The sequence below is a fragment of the Xiphias gladius genome, chromosome 6, assembly GCF_016859285.1.
Source record: "Xiphias gladius isolate SHS-SW01 ecotype Sanya breed wild chromosome 6, ASM1685928v1, whole genome shotgun sequence".
In the NCBI taxonomy this organism is placed as follows: Eukaryota; Metazoa; Chordata; class Actinopteri; order Istiophoriformes; family Xiphiidae; genus Xiphias; species Xiphias gladius.
The window spans coordinates 24,796,421-24,810,429 of NC_053405.1; the positions used below are offsets into that span (position 1 = coordinate 24,796,421).

The 14,009-nt window shown below is 40.2% G+C and overlaps 1 protein-coding gene across 3 annotated transcripts; it reads left to right on the forward strand.

Annotated features, from left to right (window-relative positions):
- Nucleotides 1-2,944: 2,944 nt before the first annotated feature.
- Nucleotides 2,945-13,732, forward strand: ube3a (ubiquitin protein ligase E3A). 3 transcript variants are annotated; one of them, XM_040128459.1, is made up of 11 exons: nt 2,945-3,329; nt 4,302-4,348; nt 6,224-6,522; nt 6,613-7,823; nt 7,923-8,067; nt 8,734-8,939; nt 9,158-9,322; nt 10,114-10,269; nt 10,359-10,432; nt 10,591-10,734; nt 11,479-13,732. In XM_040128459.1, coding segments are annotated over exons 2-11 (2,523 nt in total). In that variant the 5' UTR covers nt 2,945-3,329; nt 4,302-4,346; the 3' UTR covers nt 11,600-13,732. The 3 variants fall into 3 exon arrangements, with proteins under 3 accessions (XP_039984393.1, XP_039984392.1, XP_039984394.1); XM_040128458.1 differs by having other exon boundaries at nt 2,945-3,202; XM_040128460.1 differs by lacking the exon at nt 4,302-4,348 and having other exon boundaries at nt 6,421-6,522.
- The last annotated feature ends 277 nt before the right edge of the window (nt 13,733-14,009 follow it).

Consider the following 14,009-nt stretch of genomic DNA (forward strand, 5'->3'; position numbering starts at 1 on the left):
TTGCAGGCTTTTCTCTAATCTTTGGTTTTTGTTTGTGAATTACTAGATAGTTTTAGGTAAGAAAGCACCCTTGAGAAAAGTGTCCGCGAGCTGCATGCCTGACGCTTTGTGTGCTAACAGTGTCCCCCAGTGTTCATGTCCACCGCTGCAGCCGTGTTCTGCAGTAATGTCAAATCTAAGCGCTCACAGAGAGACGAAAAGGATGCATCATATCCTTCTTTTCAACATGACATTCACGTATTTATTTGGACTCTCCCTCATTCAATCATAGAGCTAATTCCATCATGCATCTATTTATAGGTATGACAAGTAGCTTGATAGCTTCCAGGAACATGCTCCAGATATCATACATGTATGAATGCGCTCACCTATTGTAAGAATTTTTTTTTTTTTTTTTTTTCCATTTTAGGCTCTGCTGTATTCTCTTGTATAACTCCTGTATTTACTTTATTGTGACCTCCGGTGCGCCTTGTGGTTTAAGATGAAATCCTCTCAGTATGCAGCGTGACACACTGATTGGTGCCGAAACGAAATGTCCCACTAAGTGTAACACTCTTTCTCGAGCTTGAATGCTGGCAGAATAACAAACATCTCCTCAGCACCATCAGAGCAATGCGCATGGATTAGACAATGCATAATTTACAAGGCCCTATTGCAGAGTGAGGTGGCAGGGGTTTGACTAGCTGCTACTTCCGCCTGTTTTGATTTATGGCTTCTGAATATGATTTAAGCTTATGAATGCCATTGCACTGTGTGCTGGCCTCCATCAACACTGCTAGCAACCATGATTTGTGGTTGTCCAACACGCTGTAATTTGACTTCTGTGACATACTGAGTGAGTGGGTCTTTTCAGTAACATGTAGGTAATTTACTCAAATTTTGCCCAGATTATACTGCATATAATTATTATAGTTATAATAAATGTACAGTAGTTAGAGATAGGAACTGATCAATGGAGCAATATATTGTATTAAGGATTCGTTGTATGTCTGCTTTGGCCAATAGTAGGCCTTTGACAAGATAGTACACTTTTTTAATGTATTTCCAAAAGAAGACATCCCATTTAAGAATAGCCCAAGTTTGTATGAAGTTTGTATGAATTCCTGCTACATATGCACATAGTAAATGGTGGAATGTAACTAGATACAGTAGTTCCTAGTTACTTCACAGATTAGCATTTTACACACGTAACTGTATTATCATCTTGTAAAATATGACCCATTGTTCTAGATTAAACTAAAGCACCAAGTATATAAAATACACAAAATGAGCTCCATCCTGACCAACTACAACATTAAAATGCATAAATGCGTCAGTATTACAGTTTTTTTTACAATCGGTAGCCCACATGTCTACATACTGAGGTCACTTTTTCAAAACTCTTCACACCGTTCTCGACATTTCAGCTCGGCGCAGCAGTTAATCTCACTTCCGAAATGCACTAATGCGGCCAAAGCACTTGATCCCCGTCTCAGGATCAAGTCTGGTACCGGATCACTGGCAACACTCCCAACAAGAAATCTTTGTCACTCAGAACACACTGACCTAAAAGAAACAAAAACAAAACAAAAAACCCTAACCGCAGATAGCAGTAAAATATGTATCATTGTTGCCTCTGAAGTATCTTTTATTTATTTATTTGTCATAAACCAAGATTCCACTGCAACAAAAAGAGGAGCACTTCTGTCCTGCATGGGTCGTGCTACCTTACATATCATACAAAATGATTCAGAAATGCTTCTGTGGGCTTTTTTTCTCTTTGCGTTTTGCCAGTTTTGCATGGAGCAATTCCAAGTGCATATCATGAAACTAAAGCAATTCAGTAATTCCAGTAATGCAGTGCAAAACTATACATATCCTGTCTTCTGCAACTTCTTATCTGCATCACAGCTTGTATAGATTCCACCTCACCTGCTCCCTTTCCTCATCTGGCACAAGTCTTTCAAAGAGGCCATTGTGTGACCCAATTAGGAGTTTATGCATTTTTTTTTTTTCAAATTTCTTTTTAGATTCAGATGTAGCAGAATGTAGCAAATGCCTGTTTAATTTACAGTATTTGCATGTTGTGTTTTAAGGTTTTGAACATACAGCTAATGTAACTGTTTTTACAACTGCATGTAAACATGTGCAAATGGAGTGTAAATATACAGAGGTTTGGTGGTGGTTGAGTCTGCGTGAGAAAACATTTCATCAGTTTGCTTTTACTTATATAAGATTTTGAAAGCAGGACTTGTATTTTATTGTGTAACTGACACATTTACTTACAGCGAAGGATCTGAATACTTCTTCAACCACTGCACATAGGAAAGCCAGTCAAAGTAAACCTACTCTTTTTATTTTTTTTAATAAAAAGTGCTTGCAATGATCTTTATTTGTAAATTTGTCATATGTTTATATTTTGATACCAGGCTTATCACATACATGTGAAGATGGTTTCATGTTTTTCCTAAGTTTATTTTTATATATATCATTCTTACCTCTAAATATATGCACTGTAGCTAAAACCGATGTGGTAAATCCTCCTTCGTGAAGGTTATGATGTTTCTAATTCAACTGAACGATCGTTTTGGAGGCTGCAGTCTGTGATGCTGTTGAACCGTGCCGCGTTACACGGACCGGTGTTTCTGTTATTCAGCCTGCCCTCGTTGCTATGACCGGGGTGGACAAAATAATAGAAAACACCTGAACGTCCACTCCCTGCTTCAATGGCAGTGTTTAAATGAATAAATGAAATGTAAAAAAATAAATAAATAAATAAAAGAAATGTGCTTGTGTAGCGTAAACACGGCCATGTTGGCCCGTGTTGTTTCTGGGGAGGAATGTTGTTTACTACTGGTGCGGTTCTGTGTTTCTGTGGGTCGCGGAGGGCCGGAGGGGGGGAGGGGAGCCGGGTAAGCGTGATGTTGGACAACCTCGCGCTGCATGCCGGGACACATGACGGTCTTGTTTACAAGATGGTAGATGAGGATATTTGGTTCCGACCTGCAACGAAACGTCTCATGACTCCCTAACGTTGTCACGCTGGAGCCCTGTTAACGTGTCGTGAACAAACCGAGGCTATTTTAAACGGAGCGACAGGAACCTGGATGATCTGAATGTCGCTAAAACAGCTGCTCTCAGACTGACGGAAGGAGATTTTTTTTTTCTTTTTTTTTTTTGTGCACCGTCACTGACAGAGACGGGACTATCCTCTCAATCACAGGTCGGTACGCGAAGCTGTCCGAGACGTGACTCTGGATTTAGCTTCATTTCGCACCGTGTCCGTTTCGCTAGCTTGTTTGTGAGTTTCACCGGACGCCGGCCAGAGGCGGTGAGAGCGGGGAGGCGCCGTAAGTTGCTCGGAGCGTTAAAATCACTTCTGACAGCTCGCGGTTGGCAGCTGCCAGGTTTTTGCAACATCATGTTGCTGGTGAAATGTGGCTCAGAAACGTCATTTAACCAGTTCGTACAATAGACTCTTAATAACTGTTCTATAACAGCCTTAACTTTTTCTAAACTTTTCTTGTTTTTATTTGTTGTTGTTTTTTAAGTTGTAGTTTGTCCGTTGTGTTTTCAGCCGCGGCTGAACACGTAAAACACGAGCAGGGTTTAAAATCTTTTAAGCACAGCAGCAAACCAAGTGCTTTAAGTGAAGGACTATCTCTGGACATTAACGCCCCACTTCTTTGGTTTGGCTCGTTTCAGTATTTTTAGGCGAATGTATTTGTCCTCGGCCGTCGTTCGTGTCCTGGACTGTCGTTAACGGAAGCATCTGTCAGATAGTTTCCCCCCGTAGCACTGTCGCTCCGCAGATGAACGTGCGGTGCTCGTGAAGGAGGCTGGTGCTTATTAAAGACACACACTGGAGCCCAACTTATAAACCGACCAGTTCCATATATGGGCTGATATTATACCAGTATATGTCGCTCAGTAGGGAAATGTAAAACGAAATGCAAAAGATACTGCATGTTTCAGGTAATTTACACAGCTCTTTAAAAAAAAAACACATTTTAAGGGGCTTTAAAAAATTACTTTTTTGTGTTTGTGTAAAAAATCAAATTCTCAAATATTGATATTGGTATCAGCCTCAAAAATCCTACCAAATACTTTCTAATATGACTGAAATGTGACGCCCGTTTTCCAGTTGTGATCAATACAGCAGTTCATCACTAATGTTGGTCTAAAAATGTCTTTGTTCACCAACAACCTAAAAACCAATCAGTTGACTAAATGACTAAGAAGTGACAGGCCTCTTTTATCATAGGCTGTACTGTATATTCACGATAGCCTAAGTAAACACAATTGTTAAACTTTTCTTTCAGTGGACCATCCTTTGGGCCTGCAGGAGGATACCTGAATCCAGCCGAATGTAAGTCACTCTATTAGGACTTGCACTCAAGTGGTTAGAGCAGTAGCTGAACTAATTTACATGCAATTAGTTAAACTAATATTTCTTTCTAAAGAGTGGCACCCATTATTGTTCTTATCTGTGATTCCTGTCTATGTGTCATTATGTTTTAGCCTTTTAAAACAAGAATATGTGCTTTTTCAATATTCAGTTCTGTAGGGTTGCAAAATACATTGGACATTTTTTATTACTTGCATTGCAAGTACAGTTAGGTCCTTAGGTTTTTGGACAGTGACACATTTTTCTTAATTTTCCCTTCCGTACACCACCACAATGGATTTGAAATGAAGCCATCAAGATGTGACTGTACTGTAGACTTTCGCCTTTAATTCAAGGGGTTTAAAAAAAAATTTCATCAGTCGTTTAGGAATTACAGCCATTTTTATACAAAGTCCCTCATCAGGCTCAAATGTAATTGTTCCCTTGTTATTTCATGACAAATTAAGCAGATTAAAAGTCTTGAGTTAATTCCAAGTGGAAAATTTGCATTTGGTAATTGTTCATGGGAACTCTCAATATGCGGTCCAAAGAGGTGTCAATTCAAATGAGGGAGGCCATCATTAGGCTGAAAAAACAAACCAAACCTATCAGACCGATAGCAGGAACTTTAGGAGCGGCCAAATCAACAATTTGGATCTTCTTAAAAAGAAGGAATGTACTGGAGAGCTCAGCAACAGCAAAGACCACAGAGGACAACTAAAGTAGATGATCACAGAATAATTTTTTCTGTGAAGAAAAACGCTTCACAACATCTAGCCAGGTCAAGAACACTCTAGGAGGTAAGCATATCATTGTCAAAGTCTAAAATCTAAAGACGCCTTCATGAATGTAAATACAGAGTATTTACCACAAGGTGCGAACCACTGGTAACACTCAAGAACAGAAAGGCCAGATTAGACTTTTCCAGAAAACATCTAAGAAAGTCTGCCCAGTCCTGGAACCAGATTCTGTGTACAGATGAAACCAAGATGAACTTGTACCAGAATGATGGGAAGAGGAGAGTATGGAGAAGGAAAGGAAAGGCTCATGATCCAAAGCAACCACATCATCTGTCGAACATTGAGGAGGCAGTGTCACAGCATGGGCATGTATGGCTGCCAATGGAACTGGGTCACTGGTGTTTATTGATGATGTGACAACTGATAGAAGTAGCAGGATGAATTCTGAAGTGTATAGAGCTGTAATATCTGCTCAGATTCAGCCAAGCGCTGCAAAGCTGATTAGACAGTGCTTCACAATACAGATGTATAATGACCCAAAACTGTACTGTGAAAGCAACCCAAGAGCTTCTCAAGGCAAAGAAATGGAATATTCTTCAATGGCCAAGTCAGTCACCTGACCTCAACTCAAGTGAGCATGCTTTTCACTTCCTGAAGACAAAACTGAGGGCAGAAAGATCCAGAAACAAGCAGCAACTGAAGGCAGCTGCAGTAACTCAGCATTTTGTGACGTCCATGGGTTCCAGACTTCAGGCAGTCATTGACTGCAGAGGATTTTCATCCAACTATTAAAAATAATCCTTATATTTATAAACATGTTGGTTTGTCCAAGTATTTTGAATGAAATGAGGGCCTATGCATAAAATTGACTATAATTCATGAAAAGTTAGTGGATTATTTTTTGTTAAACCCCTTAAATTAGAGCTGAAAGTCTACACTTCAATCACCTATTGATGGCGTGATTTCGAATCCACTGTGGTAATCTACAGAGGAAAAATTACAAAAATTGTGTTGCAGTCCAAATACTTATGGACCCAACTATATGTGTTTATGCTTTTTGCTAACCATTGATGACACTGAATCATCAGTCTGACTCCTGTTTGAATATCTTATGCAGGAACAGAGCGACTGCAAAGCATCTAATTGAGCGCTACTTTCGGCAGTTAACTGAAGGCTGTGGAAATGGCAACTGCACGAATGAGTTTTGCGCATCATGTTGTGAATTTCAACCATTGGATAAAAATTCCGCAGCCGCCAAAGCGCTTGAGCTGTTTAAGATTAATGCCAAACTCTGTCCTCACCCCTCCAAAAAAGAATCTAACACCCCCCATCCAGACTCCAGTGCTGACCAAAACACTCAGCTGGACAGTAAGATGAGTGATGTGGACCTTTGTCCTGCCAAGGAGAACTTCTCAGGTAATGTAAACCTGGCTATTATTCATATGGAAACTGACTTTGATTGAATTCAGTCTCTACTTCAGTTTTCAATTTGCTGTTTTGTTGCAGATGTTCATTACCTCACAGAGAACACTGTGTGTATGATCCTGAGTTTCTGCGAGGAGGAAGGGGACTACTCTGCTCTCATCCGCATCATTGGCAGGGTTTTCTCTAATGCAGAAGCCCTGATGAAGAGTTTTAGGAAGGATGATCCGAACACTTCTGTAAACCTGGACTCTTTTACACCAGCAGATGGGGACAAAAATGAGAAGCAGAGTGAGCAAAGCTTGGAGAAGATGGGTGCTTCCTCTGCAGCTGCCTTACCAGATGAGTCTCCTAATGAAATATTCAACCCGTCTGACGTTACTTTGGACATCGACGCTGTGAGGAGAGTCTATGACAGACTTCTAACCATCAAAGAAGTTGAGCCAGCACTTGTGAATGCACTCGTTTACCTCACCCCAAATATGGAACTTGACCTGGAATACCTTGATGTGTACGAAACAAACCCAGATTACCTGAATATCTTTATCATCGTGATGGAGAATAGTAACCTTCACAGTCCAGAGTACCTTGAAGTGGCGTTGCCACAGTTCTGCAAGGCAATGAGCAAACTGCCGGTGACTGCACTAGCAAGACTGGCAAAGCTCTGGTCAGTGTACGGTCTCCCACACATCCGCCGTATGATGGAGACCTTCCAGCAGCTTATCACTTTCACAGTCGTCAGCAATGAATATGACGCTGAAAATCTGGTAAATGATGACGAGACTGTGGTGGCTGCAACACAGTGTTTAAAGGTTGTCTTCTATGCAAGTATACTCGGTGGTGATGTGGATGTCGAGCACAATGAGGAGGATGAGGATGACTCAGAGTCTGATGAGCTCACCCTGCATGAGCTGCTAGGTGAGGAGCGCCTCTATAAGAAGGGTCCTCGGATCGATCCTCTGGAGAAAGAACTGGGAGTTCGGCCTATAGATGGCATAAGACCCCTCATCCCCTTTGAGGATTTTATTAACGAGTCACTGAACGACGTAGTGGAGATGGACAAAGATTTCACCTTCTTCAAGGTCAATGCTGAAACTAAGTTTTCTTTTCAGAGCTGCCCCTTCATCCTCAGTGTCATCACCAAGAACCAAGGACTTTACTATGACAACAGGATAAGGATGTACAGTGAGCGACGCCTCACCGCCCTCTACAGCATGGTTCAGGGCCAGCAGCCCAACCCCTATCTCAAGCTCAAAGTTCGCAGAGATCACATCATTGATGACGCCCTCGTCAGGGTGAGTCACAGGAAGATATGTTAAGTTAGTTTTGTATCGAGTGGAAGGGACTTATTCCCTCTGTGTGTGTCAGTTAATTTAATCCCCTCTGTGTTGCAGCTGGAGATGATCTCCATGGAGAACCCATCCGACCTGAAGAAGCAGCTGTTTGTTGAGTTTGAGGGGGAGCAAGGTGTAGATGAAGGAGGGGTTTCAAAGGAGTTCTTTCAGTTGGTCTTGGAGGAAATTTTCAATCTCGACATAGGTGAGACAATTTTACAGTGTTTACAATTGCTTCCCTTGTATCCCTATTTTACATCATATTCAAGTAATAGTTTTGGAAAATTTGCTTTCTTGCCGAGAGTAAGATGAGAAGACTGATACTATTCACATATCGGTCTGTCAAAAATGAAGCTACAGCCAGGAGACAGTTAGCTTAGCTTAGCACAAACACCGGAAACAGTGGAAACAGCTAGCCTGGCTCTGTCTAAACAGAATCCACCTACCATCACCCTGTAAAGCTCACTGATTAACACTTTATATCTCAATCGTTAAAGCCACACAAAAGACAAAGTGTAAGAAGGACAATTTGTGGTTTTAGAAGGGATGTTTGCTGTCCTATTTCTTGGCCAGGAGCAGTGACTTCCTGGAGTCTCTGCTGGTTGCCCTGGAAGCACCAAGATCTGACATGTTAATCAGTGAGCTTTGGACATGCTGGTCGGTTGATTTTGTCACTTTTCAGTCAGAGTCAGGCCAGCTGTTTCCCCGTTTCCAGTTTTTATGCTAAGCTAACTGTCTGCTTGCTCCATCTTCATATTTAGCATACAGACCTGGGAGAAGTATCAGTCTACTCACAAATTGAATAAGTGTTCAAAAAATGTCTTAACTATTGTTTTTTTTTTTAACTTTCTTTCTCTGATTTTCTGAAAAGGAATGTTCACCTTCGACAACGACACAACATTTTTCTGGTTTAATTCATCCTCACTTGAGAATGAAGCTCAGTACACTCTTATCGGAATCGTCCTGGGGCTCGCCATTTACAACAACTGCATCCTGGACGTCCATTTCCCTATGGTCGTCTACAGGAAACTCATGGGCAAGAAAGGGACCTACTTGGACCTGTCAGACTCACATCCAGTATAGTAACTTTCTCCAAAGTTAATACACAGTGAAAGACTATACATCAGTCCTTAATTTCCAAAATAATGTGCATGTAGTATATTTTACTGGTGAAATCATGACAATCATGCAGCAGTTTTTAGAGTTGCTGGAAAGAAACCAAAATCATGAATCCAAATCTTCTTTTGCCGTAGATTCACTGTAGCACTTGACAGCAAATGTTTCTCTGGTTGCAGGTTCTCTACCAAAGTCTGAAGGGATTGCTTGAATATTCTGGCAATGTGGAGGAAGACATGACGCTCACCTTCCAGATATCACACACAGACCTTTTTGGAAACCCAATACTATATGACCTGAAGGAGCATGGAGACCAGATCCCTGTTACTAAGGAGAATAGACAGGTGATGTGTTTGAAATCCATCGTTGTGTTTTAAAATTAGTATGTATTCCTTGCTGACAGCAGCTGATGTGGCCAGAAGTGACAATTACAAGATAATGGTATAAATCCTAAAATGTAGTTTAAGAGTAGCCTGTAGCAGTGGCAAGTAGAGAAGAATAATAAAGTAAGCAAACTGGCTCAGTAATTTACATTATAGAGCAATGTCTACCCAAAGGTAACTACCTAACATTTGCCACAAGCTACTGGTCATACTAGACCAAATAAGGCCAAGCAGAAAAACCCTTGAGCATACTGACTTGAGCAAGGGTTTGATTTATTGCTAATGAACAACAAAGTTTCATTTGCAAGAGGAAGAATGTGTACAGTACACCTTCTTTCAGAAGTTACATAACCTTGTTTTAAAGCACAACAGTTCTCTTTGTGAGGGATGATCATGTTTAATTTTGACAGTTGTTTCAGTTCACGAGGTGGTGCACTACACAGTGAGTTGATGTCAAGTTCATTCCAATTTTCCTGACCGAATTTGATTAAAAAGTAGAGAAGTAATAACTGACAAATTTTCATTTTTCCTCTTTTGATTTGAAATCAAAATATGTTTGAAATTAACATATATGAAATACCTGAAAATTATTTAATACAACTGTCCTTTCATTGACAGTACCTTTACATCTTCTTTCCTCACCTAAAAAGACAGAATAGACCGACTCACTGTTTAAAAAAAAAGTTAATGATGAGCACTTGGTTAACAGTATATTTAAAGTTCTTTTTGCTTTTTTCATCTATAATTCACAGGAATTCGTGGATCTGTATGCCGAATACATACTGAACAAGAGTGTGGAGAGACAATTCAGAGCCTTCAAAAAAGGTTTCCTAATGGTCACAAATGAGTCCCCACTGAAATATTTGTTTAGACCAGAGGAAGTAGAGCTGCTTATCTGTGGAAGCAGGGTGAGGAATCAGACCTTAATTTGGATTTCTGTTGCTTCTTTGTAGCCAGTGTTTTATGACTCACAGAGCAATCTCTTGTGAATTCACAGAAACTTGACTTTGAAGCACTTGAAAAGACCACAGAATATGATGGAGGTTATAGCAAAGATAGTCAAGTTATCAAGTAAGTCTGTTTTTTTCCTTTTCTCCACCTCCAGAGCTCTCTGCTTCAATTATAATCTGACAGCATGTTTTAAGCAGCAGGTCCCATTTCACAATTGGCACTGATTGTATCAGTCAGATCCTTGCTGTTTAAGGTCTCTCTCTATTTTCTGCCCGCAGAGATTTCTGGGAAACGATTCACTCATTTGGAGAGGAGCAGAAGAGGTTGTTTCTTCAGTTTACCACCGGCACAGACAGAGCACCAGTTGGCGGGCTCGGCAAATTAAAAATGATCATCGCTAAGAACGGCTCAGACACAGACAGGTACAGAACAGTGTGGTGGACGGGTACTGGCACAGTGTTTGAAAAGCTGTTCCAGTTTTTTTTATTCCTTTGGCACTAAAAAGACCACGTACAGTGAAATCTCCTTTAATTTGAGGTTTTATTTATACATTTTCAGCCACAATAGATGATCAGGTGAAGCAGATTCAAACAGGGTTTTATTTCGGTATTGTATTATCCAGCAAACCTGAAAATATACTTGTAACTTACAGTTTGCTACTTCCTTGTTTTTGTGTCCTTGTGGCAATCTAAAGAATTGCCAAGAATTTGTGGTCATCAATCCGAAACTCGCACTGAGAGACACATCCTCTGACCACTGATTTGGAGAGTGTCCGAAATTTAGGGCCAAATTCTCACAGTGTTACCACTGGTCTGAGATAGACTGCAACCAGGACTTTATAAGATTCAATAAACTTACACAGTTGTTGTTGCTGTTGCACAGTGTCAAAGTGCCTTTAAGGGTAGTTGTATCTCAGTAGGTAAAATGGGTTGGTCAACTAATCACAGAGTTGGCAGTTCAATCCTCAGGTCCTCCTGTCCACATGGTGAGGTGTGCTTGGGAAAGACATTGAAACCCAAATTTCTCCCACTGGTTAGGCTAGTACCTTGCTAGGTAGCTTGCTGCCATTTGTGTGTGAATCGGTGTATGAGAGGCAAACTGTGAAGCATTTTGGGGAAAAAAGCAGTTTACAAAGGCAGCACTTTTACTTTCATCCTTTCCTGCAGGCTACCAACCTCTCACACCTGCTTTAACGCACTGCTGCTCCCAGAATACTCCACCAAAGAAAAACTGAAAGAAAGACTCCTCAAGGCCATCACTTACGCCAAAGGATTTGGGATGCTGTGACAGATCCACAAGGAAAAGTTTTCTGGCTGCATTATAACAGAAAAAAGGGAGTCTCACAAAAAAAAAGAGGGAAATGCCATGAAACAAAACGCTGCAGGAACCCTGTGCCTAACCAGCCTCTACCAGTCAAGCTCCATTGTCAGCCTTTCACTCTGAGGCCTCACTTCCTTTGAGAGTCAGTTTCATATACATTAGGTTTCCCTAAAATTGCAACATAGCACTAATAGAAGTTCTTTTTTCATGTGTGTTTTGTTTCTGAGCAAACTATTAACAAAATATTTAATTTGTGAAACTGTGAAAGTGCACTTATACACAGGATTTTAGTGATTATACTCTATTTATTGATTTAGTTTGACTTGTCTCATATTTTTGCAGTTCTTCATAATGTAGCAGTATCAGCCCTCAGGTCATCTTCCTACAACTGAGTGGACTGGGCATAATGGTGCTCCTTGGTTATGATTGAGGTGAAGCCTTTTATATTACTGCTAATCCAGATAGCCTCACGGACAAGCTTATATTTGAACTATTTCCTATCAGTGTGAGAACAAACTCACCTCTAACCTAAAGGTTATTTTAAAGAATTTCTGTGTTGCGCCTCTTGTGTTACATTTTAAATGAATACTGTGTGTTGTGAAACAGTGAACCTGCGCAGAAAGTTTGGTTTCGATAGCTCGCAGGTTTTCAGATGTTTTTACTGACTGGTCGGTTAAGAATTTCACATCCTGAAAAGGTTTTTCTCTTCTCTTGGTTTGTTTGCTGTAAAGTGTTACTGATTGCACAACGGTAAGTGCGGTCGCCAAATGTGCAATGCCTGTATGAGGAAAGAGTCACATGAATTGTTTTTATTTGGCCAAATATCTCAGGTACATGAGGAATGTGCAGATAATGTGAAACTCTTATGTAAAGCAACAATTTTGCAAGGCCAATAAAGGTGGGAAAAAACCTATAACTTAGTAGAAATTCTTTCAATGCAAATTTAAGACAAACAACTCTGAGTTATATAGATAACTCAGAGCTCCTGTAGTAAATATTTTTATATTAGCAATGCATCACATGACTATGCTAAATGTGAAAGGGGTTATTCTTAGTCACAAACCCAAAGAAAATTATCACCGAACTCTGCAGTTGCCCTCATCTCTACAGAGCTTTCAAATCATTGTTATGATTTTCTGGCTCACAACTTAATTGTTTGGATTAACCCTCACCACTCTCATGGTGTAGTTTGCAGTGGCATCAGGCAGCAAAAAAGCTCTGGAAACCCACTGTACACTGCCTGCTCAGCACCAAAGAGCAGAACGAACAAGTTTAGGGACTAGCTGATGGACATAGTGGAGCATTTGGCAGCTAAAACGCCAGACATTTCCCTCAGGAGTTGGTAGAAATCAAAGCAGAGCTAAAAGGAAAAGGATATTGGGCTTGGTCAGCTGGCCAGAAACACGTCTCCAAGTGAATACTTATGTTGCTTCATATCTGCTGGATGTGTACATAGGCAGCTGTTTGCTGACAAGTTCACCGTATCAACTTAAAAAAGGGGATAATGTGTCAGTGCTGTGTTTACAGCTGGTTTTCCGCTGCTCTCAAATGCCCCCTAAAAAAATCAATGATTGCGCAATTCAAGGCCCTGAAAAGCTATTCCTCAATCAGCTTCTTACTTTGACAAATGAGGTCTTACATAAACACAACATTTTCTGCCAAAGTTAGAACTTTTTTTTTTTCCTTCCCGTTGCAAGATATCTGTACTTGGGCGGGGCTCAGTTGGAAAAAGGGGGATTTAGCAGCACCTGAATCTGATGGCAGTTGGTGGTTTGTTTGGCCGCCATGCATTCAAATCTGGTCAAACCTCACCCACACACTCCGAATGAAGCAGATTAACCGAGTTTTTGTGTTTTTAGCTCTTAATAAATAATGAGGGTTTTTTTTTAAACTTTGTTGTTTATTCAGCTATGCACATTTGATGTTACATTAAAATACTTAAGATTTGAAGCCGAGTGGTCTGGGGCTTTAAAGTCAGTAAAGACGGTTTAATGAGCCTACCTGGGAAACAAGATGTCTTAATGCTCACACTGCTGCAGACAAAATCTTTTACCTGCAAAATGACAACATAAACAGTATGTCCTTTATGTTATATTAACATTTTAATGTTTATTCACATTTAAAATTGCAGATTAACAACTGATAGTGTACGCTGATAATAACTTATAAACAGACCTGGAATTTGGGTTTATTTTGTACATTCATATACAGTATTAAATTGATATTGCAGTTGCAATGTTGTTTAAGAATCTGATTAATACTTAATTAGAAGATATTTTCTGGGAAAAATGAAAACACTGATCAGGAAACGAAATTCTTCATTATTCTAAGGCTATGAAAAGCCATTTTTTTTGCACACACGAGTGGTTCTGATCAA